Genomic DNA, 17,296 nt, shown 5'->3' with positions numbered 1-17,296 from the left:
TCTCTAGTCTGGAGCATACAGCAGTGCGTCCCTATCGGGGCAGAGAGTCGCTGCCTCATGAACCAAGCAACGAGACTCCTAAAGTTATGGGGCTCAGTCCAGAACACAAGGCCAGTTAGTCGAGCAATCAGTTCTAGAACACAAGCCTCCTGAGTGCTGTTCGACTAAGCAGCCTCAGCTAAGCACCAGACATCTTCACCGGATGTCAAACTCTCATTTCAAACTCAAGATGTCTAAAAATGAATTAATTATCTTCCTAAAAAATAGGCCGCACTTCCTGATTTCTCTATTTCTATCAAAGGTACTTTTCAGTCATCACAACAACTAGGACATCTCCACAAATGTTCTGGGCCCCCAAACGGACACATGGCCGAGGCCAGAGCCAGCCATCAGGCTCCAAGCCACCCTCACCCCTGCCCGGCCAGCAAAACAACATCCACGGCCCCTCACCCACAGCAGGATGCTAGTTCCAAATGTGTCTGCACTGGCCAATTACAGGGGGGATATCTTCAGCTGATTATAAGCCAGACTTACCCCTCCCACCCAAATCTATCTTGACACATAGAGTAGAATCCAAGAATCCTCCTCTGGACAAACACTTCAATTACCATCTCCTCTGTTCACCAACTTAATTTTCAGACCAAACATGTTTAAAAGTGAGACTCAGGTGTATGAATCAGGACCACTCTCACTTTTCCTAGGGCTGATCCTGATTTTGGGGGGCCATGTACTGTACTTACTTCACAACACTGGCTAATGCTTCCTGTGTGGCTTCAGCTCCCCTCCCAGCAGTGGCCACAGGACCCTGTCAGCCTCGTCAGCCGTCCTTTTAAAAGTTTAAGTCATATAAACATGGGAAGACACAGATTTCACTACCTGGAGAGGGCACCCCTCCCCCCGAGGTCAGGACATGTGCAGAGAGCATCCTCTTCCCTTGTCACTGCTCATCACTCTAGTTTCCCCACATTTCATAAACAGCTCCCCATTATCCATCCTTCTCTTGGTTGTCTGAAGCTCCGGAGGTGCCACACAAATTTTTACAACCACAGTAACAAGGTTACATTCCGTGGAACATCTCCAAGCCACAACCTAGGTCAGCCACAGAATCAATGTCAAGTACTTCACAGAGAAAACTGGCCACAACTGAATCCTCCCCTGATATACTAACATAATTTGCTTCTAGAAAAGGCAGCTGACAAAATTAGGTACACATTCAGTGCATTCGGCTTCCACTCAAAATGCTCCACATCTAGTGGGAAAGGAAAGGTGCAAAGCACACGTACAGATAAATGAAGTATGTTCAAGAAAGGGAAGAACAGTATCCCAAGTAAGGTAAAAACAGCCGCCACAATTAAGGGCTAAATTTCACTCCAAGCCACCCGGGAAACCCAAGCTTTAAGATTCTCTCTTTGGCTAAGGAAAGGAAACACACAAGTTCATCAGCAAAGACAAATATGATCCTGCCCTGAAAATTCAAGATAGATCCTTCTAGGGAAGACAAAGAACAAAAATATTTTTCTTCAATGGCAATTTTATTCATTGAGAGATATTATTTATGTGACTGCTTAGCATGTGAACATGTTTGTGGGGTTTTTTTTTCTTTGTGTTTTCTGCAAGGCAGTGCAGTTTCATGGTAAAGAACCAGAACTTTCAGGTCAAAACTGATATTACACTGGAATTCTATCTATTATCCTTATTAGCCATGTAGGTAAGTTCCTTAACCTCTGTCCGCAACACTTTTCTCCTTTTCAAAAATTCTGATACACACTGAATAGCATTTTTGTAAATATGAAATAAGATAAAGTATAGAAAGCACTCGATTTAACGCTAGGCATTCTCTCAATAATACCATCAGTGATTATTTGCTAAACGTTATATGAAGCAAGAAAGATGCAGGGCAAAGAGACCATGGATTCATTAGGTTGAAGAAAAAACACATTGGGTTACTTTTTTAAGATTTTATTTATTTCTTTGACAGAGAGAGAGAGACAGAGAGAGAGAGAGAGCATGAGCCGGGGTACAAGCACAGGGAGAGGAAGAAAGAGTCTGAGCAGAGAACCCAATGCTGGGCTTGATTCCAGGACCCTGAGATCATAACCTGAGCCAAAGGCAGATGTTTAACCAAGTGAGCCACCCAGGCATCCCTAAATACACTGGGTTATTAGGAAGAGGTCAGTAAGGGCCTGGCAAAGGGTCAGCTTCGAGAGGAGTTGGCTGGCATCATGCACCCCGGTGGTGAGTGACCTGGTGTCTGAGCAGTAGAACACCAGGAGGTCCCAGTGCCACGTGCTATCAGCAAGCAGCTGGCTCTATCAGGAGGAAGGAGCTATTTGAATGGAAAGCACCAGAACTTTAGAGGAGTCTGTTTCCTGGTCACCCGGGAGAGTGCCTTCATGGTCACCTCAAGGACACGGTAGCAGGACGCTGAAACAAAAGGGGTGGGGGAGGGGTGGATGAAACAAGTGAAGGGGATTAAGAGTACACTTATCTTTTTTTATTTTAATTTTTTTAGAGAGAGAGCGTAAGGCAGGTGGGGGTGGTGATGGAAGGGGCAGAGACAGAAGAGAGAGACTCTTAAGCAGACTCCATGCTGAGCACAGAGGTCTACTTGGGGCTCGATCTCAAGACTATGAGATCATGACCTGAGCCAAAATCAAGAGTCAGACACTCAACCGACTGAGCCACCCAGGCACCCCAAGAGTCCACTTACCCTAATGAGCACTGAGTAATGTGGAGAACTGTTGAATCACTATATTGTACACCGGAAATGAACATAACACTATATGTTAACTATGTCAGAAATAACACTTAATATAATAGACAAGCCAGTAACAAATGAAAGGGTGGTTCCTGTTTTTAGGGTCAGGGAACTGGCATGTTTCCTGGCAGGGTAATAAACAGAAGAGCCCCACTCACATTTACTTGAGATGATGCCCTTCTGAGATGGTTAATTTTATGTGTCAAACCTGAATGGGCCACAGGAGGCTCACGTGATTTGCTTACACATGACTCTGGGCGTGTCTGTGAGAGTCTTTCTGAATGAGATTAACCTCTGAGTCAGTAGACGAGGAAAGCAGAGTGCCCCCCTCAAGCTGGGTGGGCCTCATCCAATCTGCTGGAGGCCTGAATAGCACGAAACAAGCAGAGGGACAATTTCTTCCCTCCGCCTAACTGCTAAGCTGAGACACCATCGTCTCCTGCCTTTGGATGCAGACACGGACTGGTGCTTACACCACTGGCTCTCCTGGGTCGCCGGCTTGCCAATGGCAGATCCTGGGACCTCTCAGTCTCCATAACAGTGTGAGCCAATTCCTTATACCAAATCTCTATCTATATATCCTATTGCTTATGTTTCTCTGGAGAACCCAGACTAACATACCTTACTTTTTTTTTTTTTTTCTACAAGATCAACGATTCAGGCATACTGCTGTAGGCTGATATTATTATTCAGGACAAATACTTGTCCCAAAATGTAATTCTGCAGGGCCTTTCAAAGCAGTGCTCCTCAAAGTGTGGTCTGTGGACCACTGCCAGCTGAACACTGCTTATTGCTGGTCTACAGTGAGATAAGGACAGGATTTGAAAGAAAGCATAGAAATTTTTATAGCAGTTTACAACTTTGTCCCAACATCTAAGCATGTGACCAGTTGACTTCATGTGTGAACTAATCCTTCCCCACAAATTGTTTGAGAGGCACTGCCCTAAAGTAGTTTCTGTAGGTCACACACATTTCTGGTAATGGACCACAGAGAGACGGGGGAAAGAAATCTAGAGAAATGCATTTTAACTTGGGTCTGAAACTTTTTCAAGTAACTTAGAGTTTTTTTAAGTCTTCAATGGACTTTGGAAAGGAGGTACAAGACATCAGTAGAAGAGTGCACTCTCTGCAGGAGCCTGGGGTGTGCATGGAATCTACTGCAGATTTCACAGAGGCTCCTGTCCCCCAATTACCAGACATACAAGGGGCAATGTTGACCTTCCGTTCTAAAAGTTAGAGAGCCCAGCCAGCCCTGACAAGGTCTTTGCCAAATTCCTCTAAAAATACCCATGAAGACATGAAAACAATGATACTCCCAATAGCACCAATGCTAGGTTGTGGATAAAGCTTCCACTATGTCAGCATGGTCAGGAACAGAATGACAATCAGTGGCACACCCACATTTTGAATTGAGAGAGTAAATAGCAAAGTCAGATGGTAAATGGATAAGAAAAGATTTTTATCTACCCCAATTCTCTCCTAGTCCAGGGACTCAGCAATGGCCAACCATAACATCAGGCAACCCTTCAGTCTATGTGGGAAGTTCTTTTTAAAAGGAGCCAGGGTCAGGACTTCTGGGCGGCTCAGTGGTTGAGCATCTGCCTTTGGCTCAGGTCATGATCCCAGGGTCCCGGGATCGAGTCCCACATCTGGCTCCCTGCATGGAGCCTGCTTCTCCCTCGGCCTGTATCTCTTGCCTCCCTCTCTGTGTCTCTCATGAATAAATAAAATCTTAAAAATAAAAATAAAAGCAGCCAGGATCAAATCCCCACTGTCCTTAGCACCTCTTCCTCCAGGTACTCAGGTCACCCTTCCCAATATGCAAGGGGCTAGAAATGGAAGGGTTTTGGCCTTGCACGTGGAGATGTGAAATCTGCTGCTGGCACGGGTATCAGTAAGAAGGACCCTTGGAGCAAAGACCTACAGGATTACGGCTTTTTGTGTCTTACTTTTGACTAAGAAAGAACTGCAGAATATCTTAAACACCCCAGAAATGTGTGTCTCCTCGTCATGGTCCAAGAGTTAAGTGATGGGGAGACAACAGAAGCCCATCCTACTCCAGCAAAGACGCGCTCCATGAATGCCAGCCAGACACCCGGCATTTGACTAAAGCACTTAAAAAACAATCGTGTTCCCTGGTGAAGATCCTGCAGGGGCATGCCAACTGGCAAACAGAGTTTGGATTAGAGCTCAAATCAGACAGGAATGAGTAAGCAGAAAAACACCAACGTGGGGGTCTGCATAAAAAAGTTCTGCATCATTAGAGGAGGAAGCACTTTCACAAAGATGCAGAGCAAAAAACATACTGTCAACAGTGCTATGATACAAGAAAGAAGACAATTTTGCAGTTTCTGGTTATGTCCTTACAAACAGGAAAGCAGGGTGTGTATGAAATAAGAATGCAAATTCATAAGGAAATATCACAGTAAAGGGAGGAGATAACACATGAAAAGTAAAAGACAATGTGCTGAGAGGCAACCCTTCCGAAGCCAAGAAGAAACCCCAAAAATAAAAGAATGAAAATCTACATTAATGGCAATAAAGAGTATTTCAAACAAAGAGGAAATTCAGCAAATAATACAATGCATGCATGGACCTACCACTTAGGTTAAATACAGGCTAATATTTTACCTTATTTGGTACAGATTTTTTTTAACAGAAATATTACATTGATGCCCTGCCCACTTATTCTATTCCTCCACCTCCTTCCCTCCACCGAAATGCATCCTTCCCATCCATGTTTTAAATTTTCCTACATTTGGGAGCATCTCTATAGAATATATTATAGTATTGCCGTATATATCTTTAAATTTACATAAATAGGGATCCCTGGGTGGCGCAGCGGTTTGGCGCCTGCCTTTGGCCTAGGGCGCGATCCTGGAGACCCGGGATCGAATCCCACGTCGGGCTCCCGGTGCATGGAGCCTGCTTCTCTCTCTGCCTGTGTCTCTGCCTCTCTCTCTCTCTGTGTGACTATCATAAATAAATAAAACTTTAAAAAAAAAAATTTACATAAATAATATCACACCACGCATATGCTTTTACAATTTGCACATTTCACTCTATACTAAATTTCAGGGATTTATCCAAATCCATACACATAACACCTAATGTATTTTTAACTGCTCCATAGTTTTCCACAGTATCAATATATTGTAATTTATTTACTCTTTATGCAACTGACATTAAAGTATGCTGTAATGGGTGTGTTTGTTGGCTCAAAGGAGGTGCAACTCTTGATCTCAGCATCAAATTCAAGTCCTACATTAGGTTTAGAGATTACCTTAAGAAATAAAACTTACAAAAAAAAAAAAAAAAAGTACACAGGGCACCTGGTTGGTGCAGTCAGTTAAGCATGGGACTCTTGGTTTCACTCAGTTCGTGATCTCAGGGTCCTGAGATTGAGCCCGGGTCAGACTCCACACTCAGAGTAGAGTCTGCTTGAGATCCTCTTTTCCTCTCCCTCTACTCATCTCCCCTCTCTAAAATAAATAAATCTTCTTTACTTTTTTTAAGATGTTATTTATTTATTTGAGAGTGAGAGAGAGCACAAGCAGGGGGAGTGGCAGAGGGAGAGGGAGAAGCAGGACCCCTGGGATCACGACCTGAACCAAAGGCAGACACTTAACCAACTGAGTCACCCAGGTACACGTAAATAAATCTTTTTTTAAGAGTGTGCTACAACGAATACCCTCATATGTGTCTCTTTGTTTATATTTGCAGGCATTTCTTATAGCCTATATGCCTAAATAAAATATTACACAATCTTGCCAAGTTGCTCTCCAAAATGGTTGAGTTAGTTTTCCATTGCTGCGAAACAAACTACCCCTGAAATTAGTGGCTTAGAACAACAAATACGTATTATCTCACATGTTCTGTGGGGCAGGAATCAGAAGTTGCTTGGCTGGGAGGTTCTGGCTCAGGAGATCTTGAGTTTGCAGTCAAGATACTGACCAGAGCTACCACCAGCAGAAGGTGTGACTGAGTCTAAAGGATCTACTTCCAAGATGATTTACCCATAGGGCTATTCACGAAAGGCCTCACTTCCTTGTGGTCCCTGCCACAGGGCTGCTCAAGTGTTCTTATGACATCATAGCTGGCCTCTCCCAGACAAGTGATCCAAGAGACATGAGGGAGATTTTAGGACTCAGTCTTGGAAATTACATGCCATCACATTCACCACTTTGAATTCATTAGAAGCAAGTGGCTATGTACAACCCACACTCATGGGGGAGGAAGTAGTCTCCACCTTTTGAAAGACAAAGTATCAAAAAATTTATGGATATATTTTAAAACCATCCTCATGGTCGTGGCAATTTAGTGACCAATGGTTTGTCAAGGAGCGTGTTTGTTTTGGTATTATCAGACTGTTTCATTTTTCTTAACTGGATTGCCTTGATTGCCAATGTAGGCATCTTTTTATGACTTTTGAGCATTCTGGGCTTCTCTTCTGTAAACCTGCTTTTCATCTTCATCTCTTGAGTGGCTTATCATCTTTGGATTGCCTTGTTCTTCCATGTTATTATTGTCCAATAGTTCAGGTCAACCTTACTTTCAAGCCCCCCAGTTATTAGTCACTGTTGATGCTGTTATTGTGCCAGCTTCTAGCCAAGGCTTTTCTAGACTCTTCCACAAGTTCACCAATTGCTCTTCTCATTGTTGCTTCTTGCAGGGCACTCTTTCCTCTGAGTTCAATTCCCTTCTTAGTAAAGGGAATTTAGCAATTCTTTCATCGAGGAACTGTACATGGAAAACTTTTAAGTCTTTGTCTAAAAGAACTTCATTTCAATCTCATTTTAATTATAATTCAACTAGGTAGAGAATTATAAATTACTTGTTAGCTTAGAACTTTGAAGATCATCTGTTGCTGATGAGATATCTACTTGCTCTTCACCTGCTAATACTCAATCTGGACAATTCTAAGTTTACGTTTCCAGATATAGACTCTCTCCCAATCTCTATATTCTCTTCTGTAAGCATTTATTAGATGTATGTTGGACCTCTTTATTCAAGTTTGGTACTCTTGATCAGCTCATCCAACATCCATTCATATTCTATGTGACTGAAGAAGCTAAAAAGCTAGTAAATGTATTTTCCGTACTCTACTGCTACTAGAGTTCTGGATGAGAATTAGTTCCCATATTCAAAAGTACTTGCAAGTTTGGAATGTAGAAATAAGATGAAAGCCGTGGTACACCTGGTAAAGTTTACCAGCTAGGTCTCAAAAAAAGTCTTTTTTTTTTAAGGTGTTGAGTTATATATAAGTTTTTTATATATTTCAGATACTAACCCTTAATCAGATATGTCATTTGCAAATATCCTCTCCCGTTTGATAGGTTGTCTTTTAGTTTTATTGACTGTTTGCAGTGCAGAAGCGGGGATGGGTGAACTAGGAGTAGGGGATTAAGGGTACACTTATCTTGATAAGCACTGAGTAGTACACAGAATTGCTGAATCACTATATTGTACACCTGAAATTAATATAACACCATGTGTTGAATACACTGGAATTAAAGTAAAAATTTAACAGCCTTGATTTGCAGTATTTTTCCTGTTTCCATGGTGTAAATACTCCTACAACAAAAGGCCAACTCCAAGCTGTCAACATGATGTCACTGAACATGGACTTGGGAAGAGATGTGCTATAGTGTACCAGCACACCATTATACAGTATCTCCACATATTTCCACATACACCATTTCCACAGATGCCATGGACTAAGTCAACCACAAAGCTATATAAATAACAAGAAAATGTAGTCACAAAATTAGGAAGTGATGAGTTTTTAGTATTTATTACCTTCGTTTCTTAAATATAATTATCTGTAAGTTGATACTTCATTTAAGAATGTAAGTTTATGCTTCATTTATCATTCATTTTAGAATGGCTACATTTAATAGCTGGCTCATAAAATTCCTGAAAATTTAACAAATGCCTTTCACAAGCTATTATGGTCTGGCTCCAGCATGACACTGAATGAAAGCTTTTTCCTGACCACTTCTGGTTGTTTCCACAGGAAACAAAAGGCATGGAAACATGACATGTTCCTGCGGCAATATTCCACTATCCACTCTCCAGCTTCCTGGCTGCAAAGAAGTGGTCGTGGTGATGACGGCAAGAGTAGCAGTGTCTCTTAAATCCTTGGATCACAGCTTCAGGGGTCAATTCTCCAGCTTTCTGGGGGTCAAGAGAAAGTTTTAGGAACAGGAAGGGTTTTCCAGTGGGAGTCTCAGCAGTAGTAACTCTCCTAGAAGGTCAATTCTAAATTATTCTGGGGGTCATTCTGGAGACCCACCTAGATTCCAGTTCCTCAGCCATTTGACGAGTGGTAAGCATCAAATTCCCTGTATTAGATTCATTCCTTTTTAAAATACCCAGAGTGGTTATTGGTCCTTGAACTAAATCTTAAGATTACATTATTGCTACATTATTATTATATTGTTGCTACATTTTTATATCTTCCAGGTCTCTTGAATTCTTTTTTTAATTTTCATATTTTTATCTCTCTGTGTATTTATAAACAACTTCCTCAACATTAAACTCCCAATTCTTTTTTGACTCATGGCTGAACCTGTCCACTGACTTTTTCACCTAAATGACTGTTTTCTACATCTGGCAGTTTGATTTGGTTCTTTCCTAAATCTTCCCTCATTTTTCATGGAGTATGAATCTGGGATTATAATTTTTATTCTTTTACCTTTTATTCTTCCACTTTTTCACAACTTTCTTTCGAAACGTCACTCTGTCATCTCAGTCTCTGGACTCACTAATCCTCTCTGTCCTCGGATGTTTTCCAGCAGTAACCTGTTTCCGGCTGTGGTCTACCAGTTTCTGTGGTTAGGAACTCCAGCAGCATCGTCAGCAGGTGCTACCCTTGCCTTTGAAGGTGCATGTACTCAGAAAGCCATGGCCATGGCACAGGTGCCAGAGGCATCCCAAGCTGAGGACCAGTTTGCACATTCATTCTTGTCTTGGCATGTCTGCACCAATGCATGGTATAAATTTGGACTGCATTTCTCTGAACTCCAGGTTTGGAGTTCTGATTTATTACTGGCAACTGTACAGCCTTTGTCTGGGCAGAGATAAACACCTGTGCCACTTTGCTGAGCAGTGGGCAGACTGAGTCTAGTCTCCACTTAAAGGAGGGACAGCCAAGCCATGGTCTCAGTTCCTGTTGCTGCCTGTTGCAGGTCCAAGACCACAGTTTTTATCCCAGCGTGGACATAAAAACTCCCAACCCCAGAGCCTTTTTGGGTTTTCCTACTCTGCAGCAACGTCTTCTCCTTCGCTCCTTTCTGGGCTCTGAGTTTCCTTCTCTTTCTTTCACATGAAATTATTTTACCAGTCAGAGTACAGTCAGGAAAACAGAGCAGTCAGGTAGTTCAGTAAAAGGATTTCAAACCGTGGGCTAAGTGGGTAGAAGGCTGACAAGCCCAACAGAGCATGGTTAGCAGAGATTCACAACAATAGAAATTTATTGCCACTGCTGGTCTAGAGGGATGTATGGAGAAGGTAGGATTACCAGAACTTCAAAGTTGGGCTGGTAGCTCTGGAAAGGGCAAGAACCGTGGTAGAGGCTGCTCAGCAGGAGCTGGAGTCACGGAGGGAGGGGCTCTGCTCTGGGAAGATGATGGAGAGCTACTGCTGGAGACATGTGTCAAAGGGAGCTGGAGGTGGGAAGATACAGCCTGGCCTCTGTCTTTATCTCCACCTTCTCATCTCCTGCTGATGCCTCTCTTTGGCCAGGAAGTCTAGAAAAGCAGTTTGCAGGATTCAGTCCCTACAATGCACGGCAGAGCAGGGGAAGGGGCAGGGGGAAGTATAAAGCAAGCAGGCACAACTGGCAGCACTACAAATTCAAATTTTTTGTTATATTTCATCCAGCGTTCTGTGTTTACAACAGGAAAACAATCCACCATTAGCTTAGTGACCACACTTACAAAACTAGATATCCTCGTGACATTTTGAATTTCAAAGATAAGGAAAAGTCCACATACAAAACACAGGCCACTCACAAAAAAAAAAAAAAAAAAAAAAAAAAAAGGAAGACTCAGCTTCCTTCAGAAAAAGCAGCAGCCACAACAATGACACAATCTCCATCAACTGCTGCCTTTAAAGGTAATTTAAAGTAAGATAAAGAGGGGAATCTAGGTGGCTCAGTCCATTAAGCATCTGCCTTCGGCTCAGTTCACGGTCCCAGGGTTCTGGGAGCCACCCCCACCCCTCAACCTCCACCTCTCCTTCCTCCTCCCCACCCCTACCCCGTGCTCATGCTCACTCTCTTTCTCTCTCAAATAAATAAATATTTTTTAAAAATAAAAGTAGAATAAGTAGAGAGGTTTACAAATCAAATGATGGGAAATGACTTTAAGGCAAATGTAAAAGAAAAGAAAGTTCCAACTTCAAAACAATTTAAAACAAAAAGCACTGCAAGTATAAAAAGTCATTATATGTTTAAAATGGGTAAAATTCAAATTAATATATTAGTCACAAACCTCTATGCATCATACGTTAGAAAGTAAAAATAATTTAAATATAAAGGAAAACTCATTTTAAAACATTGGTGAAGACTTAAGTACATCCTCTAAGCCTTTGACAAATTACCTGGACAAAAATTAAAGAGGATATTAATAATATTGACATTTTCCTACGAAGGCTGATTTAATGTGGTGTGAGCACACGTGTGTATGTCCACTCCCCCAGAGATCATTTTCCAGATTTCTTTTTTTTTTAAGATTTTATTTATTTATTCATGAGAGAGAGAGAGAGAGAGAGAGAGAGAGAGAGAGAGAGAGGCAGAGACACAAGCAGAGGGAGAAGCAGGCTTCAGGCTGGGAGCCTGACACAGGACTTAATCCCGGGACTCCAGGATCACGCCCTGGGCCAAAGGCAGGCGCTGAACCCCTGAGCCACCCAGGGATCCCCCATTTTCCAGATTTCTATGAACATTTACAAAAATTTGTCAAACACAGGGGCACCTGGGTGGCTCAGTGGTTGAGTGTCTGCCTTCGGCTCAGGGCGTGATCCCAGGGTCCTGAATCGAGTCCCACATTGGGCTCCCTGCATGGAGCCTGCTTCTCTCTCTGCCTCTCTGTGTGTCTCTCATGAATAAATAAATAAAATCTTTTTAAAAAAAATTTTAGCAAATATAAGACCACAAAGTAAACTTTAGTAAAAGTATTCAAAAGTAGGTCTGGCACAGTTGAATATAAATAGAAGCAAGAATAAAAGTCAATATTTTAATACTAAAAGCAACATTTTGTCCAGCTTTCTTGAGATATGCTTGACATCTAACACTGTGTAAGTTTAAGGTATACAATGTAGTCGATTTGATGCATTTATATATCCACAAAACAATTATCGCCCTAGTGTTAGCTCACACCTCCATCAGTCACATAATTACCATTTCTTTTTTATGGTGAGAACAGTGAAGATCTACTCTCTTCACAAATCTCAAGTACACAGTGCAATATTTTTTTAAAGATTTATTTATTTATTTCAGCAGGGATTAGGGGCAGAGGGGGGTGAGGTAGAGAATCCCCAGGAGACTCTACACTGAGCACAGAGCCCAATGCAGGCTCCATCTCAAAACCCTGAGATCGTGACCTGAGCCGACCCAAGAGTTGGACACTCAACTGACTGTGCCACCCACTGCCCCACCATGCAATATTATTCACTATTATAATCATCAGGCTGCACATTCAATCCCTAGAACTTACACATTAAAATTGAATTTGTTAATATTAAATATTAAATACTCTAAAATACTTCCTAGGTCAAAGTTTTTAAATTAAAATTACAAGCTTATCTTCAAAAAAAACAAAAATGGAAATAATTCATAGAAAAAAGTATATGAGGTATATAGCAAAATAACATTCAGATAAAATGTGAGGCATTTGCTTTCATTATTCTAAAGAGAAAGGAAAAACATGAAATAAGTCTTAAATGCTAACTTCTTAGAAAACTCCCAGCAACAAAATAAATTAAGAACATAGAAATAATGAAAGAGATGAATTAGAAAACAGATAAAAGAGCTGGTTATTGAAACAAAAGCAATAAACTAGACAAATCTCTGACAAGTTTATTAAAACAAATAGAGAAAGCACAAAGAGGAAACATTCTGAAATATGAGAATTCTATGTGCAACTAACTCTAGACTAATAAATTTAAAACACTGCTTAAATAAATGATTTTTTCTCTCAAAACACAGAAATTAGATTCTTTTTATTGAAAGCAATGTGATTTAATATCATTCATGCTTATTGAAAATCTCAGCATAACACTTTGTTAGGCAGTGATTTAAATATCTGGTTTTAGGTTGGGTGTATTTCCATACTTGATTTTAACATCTGCCATAACCAAAAATACACCTCAAAAAAGAGACACAGATCTAAACTGAAGAAAAATGTCACTGGCAGTATTTACTCAATCACAGTATTCACTGCATTTCCATCCTATGAGCATACCAAGATTTTGCCGATATGGGCTGGTAAAGTTTCATTTTCCCTAATGTCAATGGATAATTTTGCAAACTGCAAGCAGTCCCATTTTTACATTTTTAACAAATGGGTCTAAAAAACACTTGATCTCTTCATTTGGAAGATTCCTAAGTGGTTGACAAAATTCTGTTTCCAGATTTTTTAACTTTGCAGATTTGAGTTTATAGATAGCACACTCACATTTTTTTTTTGCAACAAAATCACATCATGGTTGAAACATTTCCAAAACCATGATTTTCAAAATGCTCTTTCCATAGCATGAGCTTCCTTTGAAAAGAAGTCATTTCCTCAAACCTTTGTTAAAGTGTCATCTTTAAGTGTGTGTAGCAGACATCCTGCCATCTCAGAAAAGATCAGCAAATGTGGATCATTTGCCTGTTTATGATGGAGAGTGTGTGACTCCCCGTGTTTGACAACTCTTTTAAGAACTTTGCCCCAAAATAAGCCCCACACTTCACTGTGGTACAAAAGCCATCTGTAGTCATTTCCCATTTCATTCCAAAGATTTGGGTCAGGTTTCATTATTCATGAGAGTGAGTATAGATCAACACTTTAAATAGTCTTTTTCACGTTTTTCAATGGTTTTGGCCAACTTTTGTCTGATTTGGCTTGTCAGTGTTTTAATTCATAAAGTGCTGATGAAGGTCTCCTTTGGAGACTGCAGGAAATGCCATCTCAGCCATTGTCTTGAGGTCCACTTGGGCCTGCATGATCAGCATGATCCAAAAGCTAGAGCTTTTGGCACACATCTTGCCCTTTTTTTTTTTTTTTTGAGTGTTAGTCTAATTAAAACTAATTAAGAGAATCTGTAAATCCCTCTAACCAGGCACTTGTGTCACAAGTCACTGGAAACAAGGGCATGAAGAAGTCACTGAAAACAAGGTAAAACCACCATGTGTAGGACACCCACCTGCCCTGAACATGTCACCCCCATTGCATTAGACCAGCAGGCAGATGAGCAATTGAGGGTGTCCATGTCTCTCCAGAGTGGATGTTAGTGAAGTGTAACTTCTTCCTTCTCTTTTCTTCCTACATCAAAAGGAACATCATACACACCCTACTTTGGAAATCACTACAGAGATACTGCCATTAAAATGAGGAAAAATACAACATGCCCATCGCCTCTACTATTAAGTAACACTATCCTAGAAATTCTACTCAATGCAGTAAGACATGAACAAAACTAAGAGAATATTTAAAAGGAGAAGACCAAGAAGAAAAAAAATCAAGTGATTAAAACCTAAAATGAAATATATATAAATATGTAACCCATCTCTCATGGTCAAAGGACATTTGAAGTTGGAAGTATAACTACAGAAATCACAAAGGAAAAGACTGAGAGCCTTGCCAATATAAAAATATAAGTTTCTGAGCATTATAAACAGCATAAATAAAAGTAAATAAAAATAAAATAAAAGGGAGCACAAAAAGGACACGAACAGACAATTCACAAAACTGGAAAGACAAACTAATAAAATATATGGAAACAATAACTGATAACATAAGTAAGCAAAGAAATACAATTTTTAAGCTATCTGCTCTTACAGTTTGGGAAGGTTTTGTTTGTGTGTCTGTTTTATTTTTAAATATTTTATTTATTTATTTATTTATTTATTTATTTATTTATTTATTTAGAGAGAACATGCACCCATGAACAGGGGGAGGGGCCACAGGAGAGGGAGAATCTCAAGCAGACTCCACACTGAGCACAGAGCCCAACCCCAGGACCCTGAGATCATGACCTGAGCCGAAATCAAGAGCTGAAGGTTTAACTGACTGAGCCATCCAGCCACCTTTGTTTTTTGGGGGTTTTTTTGTTTTTGTTTTTGTTTTTGTTTTTGTTTTGTGAGAATATAATGAGCTAGGTTCTTAGTAGCCACTGGAACAACAGCTTGGAGAAAACAATTTGGCAATTATGTATCAAGAGTCCAAACAATGTTGATGGGATGAGCACTGAGTGTTATACTATATGTTAGCAAATTGAATTTAAATAAAGTATTTTTTTTAAAAAGAGTCCAAACAATGGTTCTTAGTCTTTGATCCAACAACTCTGTTGTTTGAAATCTGTCCTAAGATACGGTCAAAGATTTGTATACCAAAAAATCTCATTGTATTTAAAATGAAAGAACAATGAAAAAAGGAAGAAAAATTTCTGTGTTTTCTCTAAAAACACAGAAATTGATAACAACACAGTATATTGTTATCAATGATTCTTACTAAAATTTTAATGACATCAGAAGTCTTTATAGTATGCTGTTTTAACTCTAAAAAGCATCTCAAGTAGGAAAATACCAATACTTCTCTCTCCTAAAATCCTATTCAAACCATGCTATAGGAGAACAAAATGTAATGCATGCACAAAAGCACAGAATATGGAGAAAAGGGACCACTGTCATTAGTCCAAAAAAACTGGCAGGATTATTTTGCCCATCTTAATGATTGAGTTTGAGCAGAGCAAGTCTGGGCTGAAAACGTGGTAAGTAGAGAGAGGTACTGTGGAACATCACGAGCACCCCTAGTTGGCAGGTACCAAGAGCTAGAATGGACACAGGGTGAAGCCAGGGCCTGAGTAAAGCCCTTTACTTGGAACAATTGAGGGGGTCTCCCACCCCAAAGAAAAGTTCCTCTTAATGGAGTATAAACTTCCTGAGGGGTGGGTGGGTACCCCAGGGTAAGGCTCTCTTCTTTTGAGTAAACCAAAGAAGCTATGCTCCCACCCCAAGGGCGAAAGAAGAAATTGAATCATTCTCGGAGTTTCGTCCTAGGCCCCCACATACCGGCCAGCATCTAAGAATCAGGTCCCAAGTTCCAGGGCATTAGCTTCAAACAAACCTCAGTGGCACTGGCATCAAATACCCCTGCCTTCGGTGATTTATAGAATATCACCTATTATTCACTTGACACTTGCTTTTGATCAGACCCTACCCTGGATTCCTGAAGGAACACATACCCCAGGCCCCTTTCCAATAAAAATCCCCAACCCCAAACAACGGGGAGACTCATCTCTCCTTTTCTGAGTCTCCCAGACAACCCATCTACTACACTCTATCACTTACACTATTCAGTAAACTCTGCTCTCACTTCCTTCTGGCTTGAGTTTGATTTCTATCCTGTGGGAAGCCAGTGATGTTCTTCACTTGGTTCTGTGGGGGAGGCCCCCTTGGGGTCCTTGGACCCCACCTGCCTGTGTCATTGACAGGAAACCTGACCCACACTGGCACTTCCATTCAGAAATGCCAGCAATGCCAATGACCAAACAAGGATTGCCCAAGACCTGAAGACGATCAGCATCCCCAAGACCAGGACAGCAGAGGTGACCCCAGAAATAACAAGGATGATTCAGGAAAGAGAAGGCACCTTGGAAGAATTTTAACATAACACTTGAGACCCAAGAGGCTCTTTCAAAAAATGAGCAGTCTGAGATCAAGAATGCAGGGAAGTTAAAATTTTGATTGGGGAAAAAAAAATCAATAGAAGAACTAGAGAGGAAAGTTATGGACACCACATGGAATACAGGGGGGAAAAAAAACAGAAAAATTCATTAATAAACAGAAAGGATTAATGAAGAAGGGCCATCCACCTAATAAGCATTTCAAGATGAGAGTCCAGAAAGCTTGAAGGAAAGGAAATAAGAGAAGAACATTTCTGATGGTATGAACCTTTGCACTGAAAAGGCCCATCAAGTAGCTCAGAGCTCATAAATAGCCCAAAACCTCATAAAGTTTCAGAACACCAGGACAGAGAAAGCACTCTAAAGCAAAGAACCTACAGCTTCTTGATGAATGATGACCATACTGGCATCAGACACAGATCAGCATCATCGGATACTAGGTGACAGCAGAGCAAGCAGCTGAAGTCTCATGGGAAAAATTAATTTATACCCAGTCAATATCCAATCAAGATAAGCACTTCGAAAGTGTACGATTCATAGACACTTCCTAACAGAATCACTCAATGAATTATGTCAGCAAAACATACAAGGAATCCAAGGAGTTAGAGAAGGGGTTCCAGCCCATGGGTGAAATCTAACAAGAAGGGG

General features: G+C 40.8%; 1 protein-coding gene across 12 annotated transcripts in view; it reads right to left on the bottom strand.

Moving 5' to 3' along the window:
* Window positions 1-17,296, bottom strand: part of CALN1 (calneuron 1) — a 522,356-nt gene that overhangs the window by 370,004 nt on the left and 135,056 nt on the right. The window contains exon 1 of one of the 12 annotated variants that reach the window (XM_025425739.3): window positions 6,629-6,765. The exons of the other annotated variants lie outside the window; for them this stretch is intronic. Within the exon in view, the coding sequence (XP_025281524.1) occupies window positions 6,629-6,630 (2 nt within the window). The 5' untranslated portion in view covers window positions 6,631-6,765. Of the gene's footprint in view, window positions 1-6,628; window positions 6,766-17,296 lie in introns of those variants that run through there. 12 annotated transcript variants of the gene reach the window in all.

The sequence above is a fragment of the Canis lupus genome, chromosome 6, assembly GCF_003254725.2.
Source record: "Canis lupus dingo isolate Sandy chromosome 6, ASM325472v2, whole genome shotgun sequence".
NCBI lineage: Eukaryota > Metazoa > Chordata > Mammalia > Carnivora > Canidae > Canis > Canis lupus.
This window is presented reverse-complemented; position numbering and strand designations above follow the sequence as displayed.